Source organism: Rhinopithecus roxellana, chromosome 14 (assembly GCF_007565055.1).
Source record: "Rhinopithecus roxellana isolate Shanxi Qingling chromosome 14, ASM756505v1, whole genome shotgun sequence".
In the NCBI taxonomy this organism is placed as follows: Eukaryota; Metazoa; Chordata; class Mammalia; order Primates; family Cercopithecidae; genus Rhinopithecus; species Rhinopithecus roxellana.
Genome location: NC_044562.1, coordinates 37,688,909 through 37,707,263, shown reverse-complemented (window position 1 = coordinate 37,707,263; position 18,355 = coordinate 37,688,909). Strand labels below are relative to the sequence as shown.

Below are 18,355 nucleotides of genomic sequence, written 5' to 3'. Positions count from 1 at the left end.
TTGAATTTGAACTCAAGCCCATCTGGACGCAAATCATGCTGCCTTCTTCCTAGCTATGTGATTAAGTCCCTCGGTCTCCCCACTCTGAAACAGGAGGCCTAATCTAGAGGAAGGGTTTCAGCTGCCCACACATTTGTTACCTGTTTCCTTCTCTTCCTGGCCCTGTTTTCAATCGTGCCTCTCTTCCCCTGCTGAACCTCAAGGTGAGGAATTCAGGTAATATGCAACCTGCGGCCTTGTTTAGATTGAGGGGAAAACTACAGAACTTCTATTTGCACAGCTACGCTCGAGCCAAAAGCCACAGTGGTGTCCATATCCTACCTCCAGTAGCGCCCTCCTCCTGGGCAGTTGCCCCTTCACAGGTGCCTTGGGCCTCCCCAGCACTGCCCTCTTCTTGGGGAGGGCTCTCGGCAGCAGCTGCAGCTCCCTCCAGGCTTCCCCTCCGCTGCCAGACCTCCCCCAGCTCCTCCTGGTCAGGTACAGTGGCCGATTCTGCCCCTGGCCCTTCCTCCTCCCCACTGGGCACCTGTACCACAGGTAAAGACCCAGCAGTGCACACGGAATCCTGCGACCCTTCGGCAGGGCCGCTGCTGGTGGGCTCTGCTGCACAGGCTCCGTCTTCCTCCTCCTGAGAAGAAAAGCCTGGGGTTTCAGGAAACCGTGCACTCTCAAGAGAGGAGAACCGCGTCTCCACAGAGGACAGCTGCGTGGTCACACTCTCATTGCAGGAGCTGTCAGCGCATTCCAGGTCACTCTCTCCCTCGGGCCTGGTGCTGGCTTCGCTCACACTCTCTGTCCTGGCAGGATCACTGGGTTCTGTTTCAGAGGACACCTGGGAAGGCTCGGAGCCCTGTTCGAGAGACTCGGTCTCACTGACGGCTCTTCGGCTTCCTCCTGATGCATCAGAAGTCCCCGTGTCTGCCCCACTTGTGGGCTGATCTACCTCTTGAGAGCCACACAATTCAGCACTGGCCTGGTCAGCACTGGGTTGAGACTCTGGGCCGCCTTCACCTTCCTCTGGGGCTGGGCCTGCAGGTAAGGAGCTTTCTGCAAGCTCTGGAAGATTTTCTGGCTTATCCTCCAAGGAAGCGGCTTCGTGTGTGGAGGCTTCCTCATTCTCAACAGGGTTATCCTCCAGCTTTGTCTGAGATGTCAGGCTTCCATCATCAGCTCTGGATGCCCTGCTAAACATGATCAGGCCTCCCTCCTCCTCCAAGGAAGACGGGTAACCCAGGTCTTGCTGGAACTCATGATCTTCCTCATCTGAGTCAATATGAAGCATGGCATTGAGTCTTGTGTCAGTGGGAAAACTACTCCTCAGTTTCGGAGAGGCACCCATGGACCTCTCAGAGCAGGTCGCTGTCCCTGGCCTGGAGTGGCCGTTGTGTTCGATAGCATCTAAGTAATCATTGAGTGAATCCTGACGTCCTCTGGGAGGTGAGGTCCTTGAAGAAGTGGAGGTTAATTCCTCGGTGTCTATTTCCAGCGTGGAGCTAGTCCTGAATGAATGTTTGGGGGCCCCATCGGCAGCACTGTCCTCAGAAACTGGCCCATTAGAGCACAACTGGCTGTCGTGATGGCTCCCTGGCATGTCCTCATCATCGGAAGGGCTACCTAAGTCTCCATTCACAGAATTGACTCCAAGTATTGTGCCAACAGCTTCTGGAGAGGCATCTGAATGAGAAAACAGCATTTCTAAAAATTAACTAGAAATAACAAATGAACGTTTTATGACCTACTTGCTTTGTCACCATTCAGTTCAAAGAAATCAGTCATTCCACTGAGGGCTTTCTACTGACTTGCTAAGATTCACCACTCACTACTAAACGAGGAGACTGCTAGTCATTTTGGCACAGGAGCTAAATATGTTAGTATGGCTGAAAACTCTACAGCCCAGTTTCAAAATGTAGGCATCAATCTAAGAGACATTTTTGGGCAAACAGGCTTTCCTACTTGCTTAGAAAATTTCAGCAGGTAATTGTTTGACAGCTATTTTACTTTCAAAACAGAACATGAATTCAATTCTGCTCAGAAGCAAACTGACAATTGAGTTAGGTTTAACAAGTTTTTCCTATAGCAACGTATTCATACAGATATATTGATATCTCACCTTCATGAACAGAAGATGTAACCTCCACTTTAAACTGGAGGTACCCACTCACGTGGTCAGCTGGAAGCCTTCTGCCAAGGTTGTAGCTGAGCATCTGATCACTGTAAGAAGAGAAATGCTTCTTTCATCCTGACTACACTGGAGTCAGCCTTCGCCTTCTTTCCACAGGCCACCCCCCAAATCCCTCCTATCTGTCTTAAAACTTTCAGACTCACAAGAACATTAAAGTCTCCAAGCACATTATAGTCCAATGTAATATGATTCATTCACACAAATGGAACACTTATAAACCCAGGGATAAAAGGAAATGTTGCCCTAAGAAAAATTATTATTAAGAGCATAAGATATCACACACTATGTGAATATTTTTACAGACACTGATTCACTCTCTCACTTTTAAGGGGTGACCAGGAAAAGGACATTTTGAAGGTCACAAAGGAGTGGTGAAAGGCCTCAAGTTTTACGGGTTTTTCGACTCGGGTGTAAAAGGGGAGAGGGCCTGTTTCCTCAGCATTTAGCACAACAGGAAGCTGGTTCTAAAAGGACACTCGCAGCTAAGGATTATCACCCAACACGGCACGTAGGGCACTGTGTGATACCCTGAAGAACAGGAGCTGGGAGTTAGGGGAAAGAAGCACAAGAACACAAGAAGGAAAGGGCCCTTCATACCCAAGATAGCAGCCCTGGCTGTGTGACGGGGAGAGGGCCACTAAGCTCTCCTTCCTCGCCTGTAGAGTAAGAAGGCTGGAGCTGCTGGCCCTCCCTACTGGGGAACCTGGCCTATCACTGATTCTCAGGGTGCCTTGTAAGCAGTGCTGATGGGATGGTTGGCAAAGTCAGATGTGCCACTATGGTGGGGTCATATCCCAGATCTGGAAGCAGGTTCAGTTTTTGCCTCTCCTGGGCCCCGGGCTCGAGGCTGCCTGCCTCCTCAAGGATGGAGTTGTCCATCTGTTTCAAGTCTGACTCTTTATCAAAGTCAAATGCAGTCATTTCATTTTCTTGCACACAAGCAACAATCTTATTCTGAATTAAATGACTTATTCTTTTTTTTTTTTTGAAGTCTTGCTCTGTTGCCGAGGTTGCCCAGGCTGGAGTGTAGTGGTGTGATGTTGGCTCACTGCAACCTCCACCTCCGGGTTCAAGCAATTCTCCTAGCTTCAGCCTCCCGAGTAGCTGGGATTATAGGCGCCTGCCACCATACCCAGCTATTTTTTTTGTATTTTTGTAGAGACGGGGTTTCGCCATTTTGGCCAGGCTGGTCTTGACCTCCTGACCTCAGGTGATCTGCCCACCTCGGCTGACCAAAGTGCTGGGATTACAGGCATGAGCCGCCGTGCCCGCCAACCTATTCTTAATTAAGGAAAATCATCAGAAGGATAGTGCCAAATCACTCCACCTCTGCCCTCTACTGGCTATTTCAGAAGGAAGATACAATGTTTCTTCTACCTACTATTTGCTCCACTGTACAGTTTAGAGCCTCTAGTCACTGATGCATTATTAATTTGCATAACTTGTTTTTGGTCTTCTCTATCTCCTCAGTATGACTTACTACTTTACTCACAACTTACAAGAAGCTCACAAAAAGAAAAGACATTAATTACACATTAACTAAATTTTAAGAGTATGTCAATGAATAAATTTTAACTGCTTGAATGAATGTATATGTCTAGGAGTTTTATTATAACACTTCCTCAAGTCTAGGTCTTGTTTTAAATGGCTCCAAACAAGATTGTTTCTGTTTTTCAAGAGTAACAAGTTCTCTGGATGGAATTAATTGGGATAAGATAGGCATCAACCTGACCTTAGAATTCTGCCCTAGGGAGAAGGTTTTATAAAAAATTCCAATATACTGAGAAACAATCAAACACTATGAGATTTGACACTGAAATGTTAATGGTGGGTACCTCTTGAAAAAGATAAAGATGCAAAAAATGTACATAATTAAAATAAACTACTTTTTGTCAAGTATATTTTAGTAAGTGTAAGGACAATTTTATTTTTAAAAGAATTGTGTTACTACTTCTTACCAGTCTGAAAAGTCCTAGGAGTACCAAGTTTCATTTCATTTTTTCCTATACGAACTAATCTCAACAAGATCCCCAAAGGTAAGGGCTGATTACCCAATAGCTTGTCGCTCCAGCAGCCTCTGGACTGGAATGGTTAGTTTCCCCAGAAAACGCTTGATGATGGGACGGCTCTTGGCAAATTTGTCTTTAATTTCAATTTCTAAGACATCAGTAAGAAGTGCAAAAAAGGAATATTTCTGAAAACACAAACAGATAACATGCTGGTTTAAAAGAAAGACAAATATGATACTGTATCATTTTATTTGTATAGGAAATGGTATCTCTTAAATTCCAACAACATAGAGTTCCACATAGCTAGAAATCGCTGCAGCTACTGTCAATCCTTTATTCACACAGAAGCATTAGCATTCACCATGACTAAAAAGCAGCAGTCAAGGATCTGTATGACAAAAGAAGCCCTCTCAGTCAATCATGCAGCCCTTCCTAGTTTCACAGTCTTAGGAGATGTTATCAAATATTAAGTTATGCACAATGCAATTTTTGTACTCTCTACATTTATTGTATCTCAATTCTTTGATATTTAATATCTTGTTATAGAATGGTTTAGAATTAACTAGTATATTTGATTGACAATTTGAATTCCTAATCTCATGAAATTCTGAAGTTGCAAAACATAGTTTAAAATACTCCTCCACTTAGTGGTTAAAATAGGAACATCTGCAGAATACTGTGGTTTCCCTGATAAATGTTAAAACAATGTTTAAATGGAATTTTTCCTTAAGTTTAAAAGGCACACAGGGTTATTTCTTTCTTCTGGGACAGAAAAATAAAAGTGTGAAGTTAAGACAGGTTTTGTTGTTTTCATTTTAAGAATGCCACTGGGGAAATTTGGATTGGACATTAACAAGATATAAAATAAATATGAAGAGCTTTACTCACTTACAGAGACTTTTACATATATTATCTTCACTTTATCTTTACAATGATATAATTTTCTTTTTAAAGATGAGAATCTCAGTATAAGTAAATGATGGTGCCAGGAATCTAACCTAAATTATTTCACTGCTTCCCTGAGAGTATCCATCAACTACAGTGATGTGAATAGTGTTAGCTAACTTTTCACTTAGGTGCCTCTAGGTTTATCTAGTCATAACAATTAAGGTTTTCCAAAGGACCATGCAATTTGGCAGTCTGCTTAATGGAAAAAAGTACTTGCTTAGAATAAAAAAGCCGAGTTTAAGCCCCACTTCTGTCTCTGAATACCTAGTCCCATAAACACTTTAAGCTTCAATTTGTTAATCACCAAAATGAAGACATAATAATCTCATCCTTTGTGCCTCCCTTTCAGGCTTGCACTGGTGACATGGTCAAAAACTTTGCAAATATAAAATGTTAGGAAAATAGTTACTGCTTGTTTCATTATCATATCTATTATGTGCCTTCTGGAATCATATTGAGATATATTTTTACTTCTTCTAGGCTTTGAAATGCATTAGACTAAGTGGTATGCCCTTAATAGTTTTTTACCATGATAGATCATTAGTAGTTTCTTAAACCAAGCATAAGAATACAAGCAATATTCAATATCCAAAACCATAGGAACTGCCCAGGAGAAATACCTTGCTGTGTTGGCAAATAACTGTATCTTTTCTCCAATTGGTTTTAGATCCCCTGAATACCTCTCTCCAATTAAATATTTCTACAACATTGTTAGAACATATTGTTGTCATTAAATATTGAGGGTATGATCTAATTAACTGTGTAACTCCTGTGCCAGCCCAGAAACATTCTCACACTAGTTATGTAAAACATACTTCAGATCTCTGAGAAATGGAGAAAGAGCTCAAGCTTTGCTCACTAGATAAGAAGTGTCTGTTTGTTCATTCTCTGACTTTCCATAGTTCAAATGAGAAAACCCTTTGCTTGATTTCACTGATATGGTGCACTAAGATGACTGGTAGCATACTGTAGCTGTGAGGAAGTCTAAAATACCATCAACACAATCTGGCTTCATGCAGGATGATGACTCCTTGAATGGCTCATCTAATTAACGAAAATCTAGAAATTCATAAAACATTTGCCAAAGCCCGTAGAGAGAGAAATTCCTTTAATTTGTGCTAAATGTATGCTACAACAAAATATCAAAATTTTAAATAAAAACACGATCAGTATTGCTGATTTTTCCTTTTGCCTCAGGTCCCACTAGGACTCTACAAGGCAATGTTACTGATCCGGTCCTTACTTCAAATTTTCATATTTTATTCATCATGAACTTTTTGCATTAATTGTGAGTTTAAACAAACTGCATTAGGATCTTTATTTTAACAACTGAGTTTTTCGGAGGCTCCTTAAATTGTTCCCCTGAAGTGACAGCTTCATTTGTCTTACCTTAGACCTGGTTCTGGAGAGGTGGGAATAGCTCATTCTCATTGTATCCCATTCCCGACAGAACCCCTAGACACTTCATAAACAACCTGAGGATGCAAAAGTCCCGAGGAAAGAGACAGGCTGGGCTGACTTCCTCACTGACAAGTAGGAGACCCCTAGGGATCATCTTACCTCTCGGTGCCAAATTGGATTGGTAGTGTTACTGATGATAGTAGACCGTCTCTCCTGCCCATGGTGGGCACAGGTGGGGAAACTGCTCTTCTTTCCTGGCTGAATTGACATCTTAAGATAAGGGTCAGGATTGAAGAACATCCCTTTCTTTAGCCCAACTGCCCTAAGATCTTTAAAGAAAGAGGAAGAAGGAGGGAAGGACAAAAAGAAAGCAGGAGGGAGGGAGGAAAGCAAGGAGGAAGGGAGAGAACAAGGGATAGAAGAAGGAAGGATCCATATGTCCTGATTAAAACAAGCAGCTCAAAGACAATTTGTTCTTAAATAAACACACAGGAGGCTCTAAACAGAAACGACTCAGTAACACAATAGCAATATTCACACTATTATTGCTTAGATAGGTAAAGACAAATGGCTTATGGCAGTCATTTCAGCAGAGGGGTCACCTAACAGGCCGCATAAGTGAAGCCAAACTTTTAGCACCACCTCACATTCCTAAACTGACTTTTCAGTTTTTCAGCTCCCTTTTGATTCCAACATGTGCACCTTCACCACCTTTTTCCTAGGGCAATGTAATTCGACAACCAGAATCTCAGACAGTGTCTTTTTTTTTTTTTTTTTTTTTTTTTGAGACGGAGTCTTGCTCTGTTGCCCACGCTGGAGTGCAGTGACGCGATCTCTGCTCACTGCAAGCTCCGCCCGCTGGGTTCATGCCATTCTCCTGCCTCAGCCTCCAGAGTAGCTGGGACTATAGGTGCCCGCCACCACACCTGGCTAATTTTTTTGTATTTTTAGTAGAGATGGGGTTTCACAGTGTTTGCCAGGATGGTCTCTATCTCCTGACCCCGTGATCCACCCACCTCGGCCTCCCAAGACAACGTCTTGAGAGAAATACTTAGTAAGCAGTTCACTGAAAAACATGTTCCTTCATGAGAGAAAAACGAATCTTCTACATATACATAGAACTAAGTTTAATGGGAGATGAAACATCAGAGCATATATCCATTTGTACCACATTTAAAATGTCATATATATTCCATAAATGTGATGAATGTTAGGGGAAATGTTTTCTGAAATGTAAGTGCTACCTGCTATTTTAAATAGCCAGTAAAGTAACTTAAACATTTGGAGAATGTCCTATAACTCACGTTAGATTCACAAATTGCTGTTTCATACTATATGCTGCTAAAAGTCCTAGCCAAAGTCCATTTAGTGAGAAGACTGTATGTTTTTCCATGGTCAGGCTAAGAGACACAAACATGTCAGGAAATAAAGCTGGCTCCACTGAGTCTTCAACATTTCTGAGAATATTGGTTTGAATAAGATAGGCCTGGGAGCAAAGTCATCTTAGAAAATGCCGGAAGATTAACCTAGGGAAGTTCTGAACACTGTGGTTCAGAGAGAAATTTTGCATATGGCCCCTGAACCTCCATAGACCTTTGGATTACCCAGATCAGCTGGCAAACAGACCCTGGATAGTGACCCTAAATTATAGGAGGTCACCAGGGTCATCCCACACAAGCCCATTCCTGAAACACAAGGTCTTTCTTAGAAAAACAGAATTGGCCTGAAATTGCCCATAGAACCATATTCTTGAATGAGTGCTCCCAGGAGGTGGCTCACCAGTGGCCCACAAGAATTTATGGCCCAGGCACATGTGCTGAAAACACTCCAGAAATGTCTAATGACACATACCTGGCAGTAGAGGGGGAAAGTTTGATACATCTGCAAATATTTAAAAATTAAACCAAGAGCATCTTTATTTTATTTTATTTTTTTGAGATAGAATCTTGTTCTGTCACCAGGCTGGAGTGCAGTGGCATGATCTTGGCTCACTGCAACCTCTGCCTCCCAGGTTCAGGCGATTCTCATACCTCAGCCTCCCAAGTAGCTGGGATTACAGGCACGCACCACCACACCCAGCGAATTTTTTGTATTTTTAGTAGAGACGGGGTTTCACCATGTTGGCCAGGATGGTCTTGATCTCCTGACCTCATGACCTGCCCGCCTCAGCCTCCCAAAGTGCTGGGATTACAGGCGTGAGTCACTGTGCATTGAGAACGCTGCATGAAATATATAGTAAGATCTTTGATCTGAAAACCAGTAGGAGAAGGAAAAGACGGGTAAAGAACTAGATAGGCACTTCAGAGAGGCTGCCATTATCTCATTAGCCTTGCAATCCCCATTCCTGACACTTCATAAACTACTCATTATTAAATGCAGAATTTGCATCTTACTGTCAATTTAATGATGCTACTTTCACTTGGTTTTCTTCAGCAGGGAACAGCTTTGAGAAGAAAAGGCAATTGCCACATTTATTTTCTTGCCTTTCTTGATTATGTTCCCCTTGAATCCAGACAGAAGAATGAAACTCTTTATGTATTAAATCTATGCCCAAAAAAGGGATTTCTTTGTAGTAGATGAAGAGTAACATAGACAGAAATGAATGCCACAAAGTCTGACAGAGTTAAATAACTCACAAAAAATATTCCTTTGAACAAAAAGCATTCCACCAGATGATTAAGTCACTGTAATAAATAATATCACTGTCAGATAAGCCTGATACAAAATTTTTCCACAATGGAACACTGTACAAATCTTCCTTAATAAATACAATAAACTACCAATCATTTGTAATCTGATTATTTGGTTCCCTTTATCCATCTCATTTCAGATCTTTTCTTTTCTGTCTTTTACATATGCTATTGCTCACAAATATCCACACCATGTAATAGGCCAAAGAAGGACTCAAAGTCACAAAGGTTTGACGTGTTAAATATCCTAAGTAAAGCTTTATTTGGAGCACGTTTAAAATATTAATGAAAATACATTTTTAATTTTAGCTCTAAAATTCAAGTATTTGTGCCCCTACCTATCCACATATAATCAACAGTGGAATATTTGCAGGCAGCCATTCTATACTGCTTAAATGCTCTCAGATAAATATTATCATCCACTGTCAGTATGCTATAACGAGATTAATTTTTTAGAATTAACATTATAGAATTGGTTTCAGCTCCTTGTCATTTCTGTATACTGTCTGCAAATGTCTGGCTATACGGTAAGAAATAAAACAGATGTTAGGTAGCTAGCCTCCATGTGAATAGAGGTGCGATGTTGGAAGAAATGTGTAAGGAAGAAGCATTTGGCTGTGCCTCAAAGCTTGCTTCCTACTTTTTAGGAAAATGTCCTAAGATTTTTAACTCACAGATGGTCATTCTCACATAGTCAGTTAATAACATCCCATCTGGAGTCAAAACCAATAAGCGTGTGTCATGCGATACGGATCACCTAAAAGCATAGGGTAATAATTTTAAACTAAGAAACCCATGGTTTATATCAAAACATCATGCAGTACACCATTAAAAAAACAATTTTTACCATTAAAAAAACAATTTTTACCAGTCAATTAAAAAAACAAAAACAAGAAACCCATGGTGTGGTCATACTCTAAATTTTCTGAGCTATTTGGGTCGACAAATTGTTTCTTGCCTATCATCAGGGATTTCAGTAGCTTCAGACCCTCAGTACCGTGAAGGTTTAAAGCACAGGTGTACAGCCAAGATGTTTTTAGGAAACAGGCAGATAAGAGGGGTAGGGAGATAGTACCACAGGCATGGTTATTTTTAGTGCCCTTCTACAAACCTAGATATTTTTTAAACCCTGATGGTTCCTAACAGAACATATTTATTGGTCAAACTAGAACCATAAGTCACTAGTTTACAGCTGCTGAGATTCACCAGAGAAGCAAAGCAAAAAAGCAAGCTCATATGGGGAAAGGAGAAACATGCAAAACCAAACACAGATACTCAGAAGGCCATGGGCCAACAGTGAACTGATGTGTACACTTTAGTCATATGTGGTAATTATGCATTGTGGAAGCGTCTGTTTCAGGATCAGGTCTTTTAACGCTCACTCTCACAACATGTTTTTGTTTGTTTGCTTGTTTGTTTTTTGCAGTCAAGAAAAGTGGATCTAATTTAAATTTTGGAAGTACAACTACAGAAAAATGAAAAAAGACGTTCCAGTGAAGGAGATCCATTAGACTTTATTTTCTATGTATTGTAGTGTACTACAACACAAAAAAATGAAAACAAAACATATTTCAGTGAAGGAGATCCATTAGACTTTATTTTCTGTGTATTGTAGCATGGTTATCTGTTTTAAAAGTCTATTTCAAATACGGATTTTCTTAAGAGTATTCTTGACTTTATGACTACCAATTTCTTTTCTAAAATCAGTGCCTTTCAAACTTTTTCAACAGTGTCCTATGTATGAAACACATTTTACATTGCAACCTAGTACACACAAATATAGGGATGTATATTATTGTATATGAAAAATTTCAGTTTGTATAAATTGATGCTTTACCCAAAAAAATTCCCTTCAGTGGTAAACTCTGACATTATTCTTTTTTTTAAATTACTGATTTTAACTAAATCAAACTTACAAACTGGAAATGAGTCCTGTCTCATAACTTGAAAAGCAGTGCTTTACTTGTATGGTAAACATACAAGCAATTTGACAAGCCAAAAATAATTGGCTTATCCACTTTCCAATTTTTATGTGTATTCCTCCACAGATAAAGAAGTATATTGGGGTTTTTTTCTCCAGTCTTCAAACCTTTCCTTTTTCTAGCTGAAGTAAGAATAAATGATTTTCAATAATCAAAGCTCCTCAGTGTGGTTAGCACATGTTACGTTGCAGTTTTTTTTAAAGTAACTATACGTAATTATACAGACTGTCTATCGCCAGAAAACTTGGTAGAAGAAATAATTTCTGAATTTATATTAATAATTAATTTATCATGGTAAGAGATATACTTGAATTTTCAGAAGTATGACACCCCAAAACTAGTTCACATATCATCATATCATATACGCAAGTCTGTAGAAATAAGTGACTATTCACACCTTCGAAACTGTACATTTTCAAAGTGAATGTCATGTTTAAAGACATTCTTACCTGACAATGTAAAGCTAACGAGTTTTCGAGAATGCAGGTTTCCTGAAGCACCTCCCTCCATGCCTTCTGCCCCCATCTGAAAGGAAAAAACATGCGTCTGAAGTTTCAGAGGCGTATGATGCCACTGGATCTGTCTAGGAAACCATGTATGTACCCAGATGCAACGATTTTTGCATCAAACAGGTATTGTATCATGTGTCCTTTCATTTCCAAATGACACAAATGTTGAACAGAGACACAAATGCTGATTCTGGGAGGAAAGATTAAAATGTAATCTTTACCCCAAATAAAAAAGATATAAGCTTAAAAATTCTCAATAACTATGAATCAAACTAATTTATGTCCTTTTTTCCCTTTGATAAGAATATAGTTGATTTGTAGTAAATATATTACTATTACTATACTAAATGTTCTCTTTAGTTAAAAACCAAATATCAAGCTCCTTCAGATTTGTTACGAAAATCTAGAATAAATGAAACAATTGGTTTATATCAGACCTACCTGTGTATATAGAATTATCCTCTCTCGTCAAGTATTTCTGAAAATCCACATGGAGTCCTATCTCCCTTGTAGGCTTGTGTTCTATTATGCTGCAGGTACATGGCACATGCTATTACAATTAGCAATAAGAAGAATTTGCAGTGCTATTATACTGATAACCTTTTCCTGAAAGCTTTTGAGTAAATTACACCTCACAAGAAGCCAGTAATTTATAAACCACCCAGCAAATTTAGACCTTTCTCTCAATTTATGTGCAATTAATGCACAATTTGTGGTACATTAGGAAGAAAAACCTTCATAATACTCTGCAAAAGAAGTCAACAATACTGTAAGAGACAGAATTGAAGGCAGAATATACCCAAATGTGGGAAATAGAACCATGTTTTAATTCTGAAGTTTAGATTAAATTCTCCTGACAAAGATTCTTTCCTTGAGTAAACTTTACTCAGGTTCTTTGGAGTCCTCTGCTCAACTAGGCAGGCCTTGGGCTTTTATCTCCATCCTTATAGAGTTTAGTTTTAGCAAAATCCCTGGTAAATCAGTTTAGAGTGAATCCCCACCCTCAATATGTGACCACCCTTGATATCGGATCAAACTCCTCATCTCCCACCATCCTCCATGCAATAACTGATCATTCTGGCCCGCCTTCAGCAAGAATTCTGTTAGGTCAGTTTAACAAAAATCCTCCTAAGCTATCGGTAAATTTCCATCTGCCAATCCCTCCACTCCAACCCTGCTTCTTGGCTTCTAACCCCCACTTTCCCTTGTTATATCTGGAATTGAGCCAATTCTATAGTGAGTTCTCTTTTCCCCTAATGCAACAGTTCCTGACTAGAATTTGCTTTTACTACTTAACTACTGTCCAGGTCTGATTTTTTTTTTAAACTTTTCCTCCACTTTATATTTGCTGCACTCCCCACACTCCTATAAAAATCACATACCCCCAGGAGATAAAAGTCATCACTAATCCAAGCAAAGTTGAGAAATTCCATTCAAATTTTGAAGTATAAATTTCTACTGCCTCCGCTGTAACTCCTGTACTTTAGTCAAACTATTTTTCATGCCACTTAACTGCATCCTGATTGCTTCACATGTCCTCTGCAACACACCGGGGTCCATCCAGGTATCTGTATTTCCTTCCATCTACAAATCCAACTCCTCGATCATAGAGTTGGCTCTCAGCAAACACAGGTGGTTTATTATATTGTATTGTACTCCACTGACTCAGCATTCCCAGATTAACTAGGGCAGAGGCAGCAGTACACTGGCCAGACAACAAACTGCTGTGGCCATCTCATCCTGCTTTCACCACACACTATGCTGGACTATGACTGAGACACACCCTCGGTAACCTGCCACTCCTTCTGTGCCTGGGCATAGGAATATATCCCAGAAACTGTGGCCTCTCCACAAATGGGCCATACGCCCCAGTAAGATGTGCCACCCCTCAAAACACATCTCTGTTGGCTATGGATACTTGTGCTAAATGAGTTTAATGAGGCTGAAACAATTTACAGACTGTCTTCATTTAAAATCTACTTGAAAATTATAAGAAATTATGAGAAACAAAAGAAAATGTCCTCTAATTCTCATTTTTCAAATGTAATTCACCCTCTGGTAAAATGCTTCCTGAAACAATTCTCAAAGAATTCACAGAAAAAGTATACTGCACAACAACTCTGGCAAAATGCTCATCTGAAATCATACCCAAATAATTCAATTTTTATCATTCATTACAATAAAGCCAGGAAAAACCAGGCATTACCATTAGATACAGGGACATTAGGGATAATAAACACATCTGCACTCAATGTTTAGAGACTGGCTTTAAAATAAACTCATTCCACAGATTCATTCCAGGAAAACCCAGAAACAAGAATGTCAACCAAGTGTTGAAACAATACATGGTAGTGAGTAATGGCAGCCTTAATTTGTCCCTGAAGCTGAAAGATTTCCTGTTCCAAGTATCTGAGACACGTATCACTGTGTATGCTGATGAATGACAATGACAACAAGATACAAATGACAGAGAAGTCACAATTTTTTTTATCTTCAATTCATTGCAAAAGGATATGTGAGAAAAGAAACCACATGATTAGGATAACAGCTCATTTCATTCCCTGTGGAGTTTCTCAATTACTTCTTCCAGGTCTACTCTTTGTATCTGGCCATGGTATAATTGTACTAAGTGGGATGTGTATGTATCAAGGATGTTAATTAGTCACATAACTAAATATATGTCATATACCTAGGTGACCATCATGCTATTATGGTCATTCTCCTGACCCCCAAAATGAGGTGCCCATGAGGCACAGCCTTTCAATTTTGGACATAGACCAAACTGTCCCAAGCTTGGTCAGAAATCGATTAACCACTCATTGCATTAGTCAATCTCTGAACTAAAATACACTATACTGATTGCCAGTGCTGTATCTGTGACGCTTTTAAGATGCTCTGAAACCCATTTGAAGCAAATTAATTATCTCCAAACTATCCACAGGCTTTGACAGAGCAATCTCAATGCAAAACTCAATGGAATAAGATCAGTGTTCAACAAACCGTAAACTCCCACTGCCTTCGATGATATCTGAATACTGAAATTGCTCAAGTATAAAAATCTAAATCCAGAAAACGTTTAATCATGTTTGGAAGCTGTTGTCTAATTTCAGACACAATGAATTTTTGAAAGATTTTATTAAAAACAGCCCCACTCGGCCGGGCGCGGTGGCTCAAGCCTGTAATCCCAGCACTTTGGGAGGCCGAGACGGGCGGATCACGAGGTCAGGAGATCGAGACCATCCTGGCTAACACGGTGAAACCCCGTCTCTACTAAAAAATACAAAAAAACTAGCCGGGTGAGGTGGCGGGCGCCTATAGTCCCAGCTACTAGGGAGGCTGAGGCAGGAGAATGGCATAAACCCGGGAGGTGGAGCTTGCAGTGAGCTGAGATCCGGCCACTGCACTCCAGCCTGGGCGACAGAGTGAGACTCCGTCTCAAATAAATAAATAAATAAATAAATAAAAATAAAAGAAAATAAAAAAAAATAAAAACAGCCCCACTCTTCTAGTTTTGTAACTTTTCTTTCTAGAATAGTAACTGAGCTCTGTTCCAGTGCTTACTATGTGACATGGCAGACTTTGTAATCAACAATTGCTATTCTCTTTGTGACCTTCAAAGTCTTATATAGTAAATGTAGGCTTTTCTTTTATGTTCTATACTATGTTTACTACAATGAAAACTCAAATATAATTCTAATGTGAGCAGAGTACTTAGATATTGAGGATTTTGCACACACTATTCCCTCTGCCTGCAATGCTCTTCCCTCCCTCTTCACCTATAAAACTTCTTCAGCTTGTCTCTCAGACACACCTTCTTAAGGTAAGCCTTCCAGGAATTTCCCGATCAGGACAAATCCTACTACATAGAACATGCTCTCTTGCCCCATTTTGCTCCCTCTCATACAACTATCACTCAAACAAATATAATATTTGATTGATGTCTCTCTTCTGCACCAGACCTATGAGATCAATGATGGCGTTTTTCCTCATATTTCATCTGTAGTGGTGGCACAATGCTTAGTACTTAGCAGACATTTAACGAATATTTGCTTAAATGAATAGATAGAGGGAAAGAATGCCTGATACAGAGGTACAAGCACTATCAGAGACAGCATAGGGTGAGTCTGAACAATTTCAAAGTGCTATTTGCAAAGACTGCTTTCTGAATTTCAACCTGACTACTTGCCTATTTCCAAAAATGCAAGCATCTATAACTGTGTATATACACACCCACCCACACATACAGTGTTGTAAAGATTCTATGTCATGGGAGTCAGTAATTTTTTCTATGCTTTCATGACCTCATTTTTAGTAATGACTAATTACAACTGAAGTAATTTACATATCTTGGACTCTAAGAATCTCCCCAAACCACCTGAGTCCAACCACCCATATACAGTGGAGCTGTGTATTGTGAGACTGTTAGATTCTAAAATAAAATTTTAAAAAATCACAAAATTGCCATGTTGGAAATGGGCAGGTTTTCTTTCAAAAGTCCAACACCACAAGTTTCCTACAAAAGTAAATTAGATATCTGTTTCTTCAACTGAAGGCCTGACTTCTGAAGTCAACTTCTGAAGTTAAAGAAGTTGACTTCCATTGAGTGACCACATTTTTCCCAAAATATGAGCAGTACCTCTAGGCACTAGACCCAAACTCAGCACTAAGAAGGAACCAGCACTAAGACCTTAAGGAAACAGTGCATTTGTGACTCCCCACTTATACTGTCTGCAGCAACAGCTCCTTGAGTTGACTGGCAGGTAAATCACCCACAGTTTAAATGGTTAAAATTCACATAAGATGCAATGCTACTCTTTCCTACCAACTGGTCACCCAGACTAAGTTTAAACCTTCCAAAATGGGGCACTTGCTACTTTGCTTCATGAATGGGTTTCCTGGAGAGTTGACTCTACAAACGGCTGTTACAAATCAAATCCTACGTTTCCACTGATTTGAATTAGGGATTCGGGTATGTCAACCTTGTAAGCTATTTCCTTTCCTATAACAGTGCCCACACTGTTATGCGTTTCCTTTTCATTGTTCCTCATAACCCTGTCAGGGCCGCACATGCAAAAATAGAAATCAAGTCCCAGCATGGATCTCACGAGGCAGCTGGCAGCGGAGGGGCACTCACCATTACAGCCGGGTTCTTCACGGTGATGCAGGGGGTCGTGGCTCGCAGGGCCCCACTAATGCCGTGGTAATATTTAAAACAGATTTTAATCTCCGCTGCAAAGCAATTGGAGAAAACAGTAATTTAAACAGTGAAACAAGTCATTTAGGAATCAGCTGTGGAAATCCACCATCCCACCTCTCAGGGAATCCTACTCATGACTGAATGACCTCTTTTTTTCCACTCAGAGGCAACAGATTACATCAATTTCTGTTTGATATTATATGCTTCTCCGAAACTTTGTAACCTCTCAAACATATCAGAAAAATAATGCACAGAATCGTCATGTCAAAATACAAACAGTGTAGCGATAAGAATGGGACTAGCTGGCATTTATTGAGGTGCTCCACAATGTACCACAGTGTTATGTCTCACGTTCATGTTGTGAGTGAACCCTCACAGAACCTTGGGAGGCAGAAATTCCTGTCCCCATATTACAGATGAGATGTTGAGGTTTGCTGTAGGTCACACAGATAAGAAATGACAGAGTCAGGACTCAAACCCAAGCTGTCTGATTCCAAAGCCTTCACTCATAACCTCTATCTACATTGACTGTAGCTCCCAATGGAAATAGAGGAAAAGCAGTCTAACAAAGCATGGAAGTATACTGTAGTAGATTCTCTAGTGACAGGGTCTGGAAATTTATATTATTTTAATTTTCCAAGTCATTTAAATATACCCAGTAGGCAGAGATCAAACCTACGAACAACTGATTCTATATCTCACAGCTTGTAGCAATCCACACATTTCATAAATTTTGTTCTGATACTTCCACTTTGATAGAAAGTAATACAAATGCCAATTATAGTTTTTGGAAAGTAACTGCAATTCCAAAGAGCAGGAAACCAAACTGTGTTAAAGATAGACCTACAGTCACTGGAATTTCTCTGTATACAAAGCGCCTGAGTCACTGAAGTGTCACTGCGAGATGCATTTTTCCCAAGGTGTGTTCTAAATATGCAAAGATGCTGATGGGCAGGCCCTGGTGGGAGATTCCTAGGCTACGAGAGCGAGTTCCTCTCTCAGATGAGTCACCAGGACTATTAAAGTGGGGTTGCTCAACGTATTTCCCTAAGGAAGTTCATCTTCCACTGACTTTCCCAACTGCACCAAATGGCCTCCTGCAGTCTTTGGTTTCCTTATTTTAAGAGAAATATATAATAACTGAAGAAAAATCCTCTTACATGAATTTATATCATTACACTCTTCCTACCAATGACCAAATACTAAATCTCAAAAAAAAAAAAAAAAAGTTGTCATGGAGTAAAAATATTGAGTCCTTCTATTATTTATGTTAATCACTATTCAATAATTCATAATTTAATAAGCATCATCAGCCAGAAGATTTTTACTACATACCTGCCACAGCACATGGCCAGGCAGCCATGTGCCAGACAGTGCAAGGGAATCAAGGAATGGTTTCTGGTCTCGTGGGTGTTCTGTAGGGTAGCTGCTCACATG

At 40.0% G+C, this 18,355-nt stretch overlaps 1 protein-coding gene across 3 annotated transcripts in view; it reads right to left on the bottom strand.

The window, feature by feature from the left end:
* Window positions 1-18,355, bottom strand: part of HECW2 (HECT, C2 and WW domain containing E3 ubiquitin protein ligase 2) — a 238,926-nt gene that overhangs the window by 125,262 nt on the left and 95,309 nt on the right. For 2 of the 3 annotated variants that reach the window (XM_030915952.1, XM_010381608.2), the window contains exons 3-8: window positions 16,856-16,950; window positions 11,662-11,737; window positions 6,700-6,869; window positions 4,234-4,376; window positions 2,111-2,211; window positions 322-1,674 (exon numbers count right to left, since the gene is read on the bottom strand). In XM_030915952.1, coding sequence (XP_030771812.1) covers window positions 322-1,674; window positions 2,111-2,211; window positions 4,234-4,376; window positions 6,700-6,869; window positions 11,662-11,737; window positions 16,856-16,950 — 1,938 coding nt within the window. Of the gene's footprint in view, window positions 1-321; window positions 1,675-2,110; window positions 2,212-4,233; window positions 4,377-6,699; window positions 6,870-11,661; window positions 11,738-16,855; window positions 16,951-18,355 lie in introns of those variants that run through there. The other variant, XM_030915953.1, reaches the window with a different exon arrangement.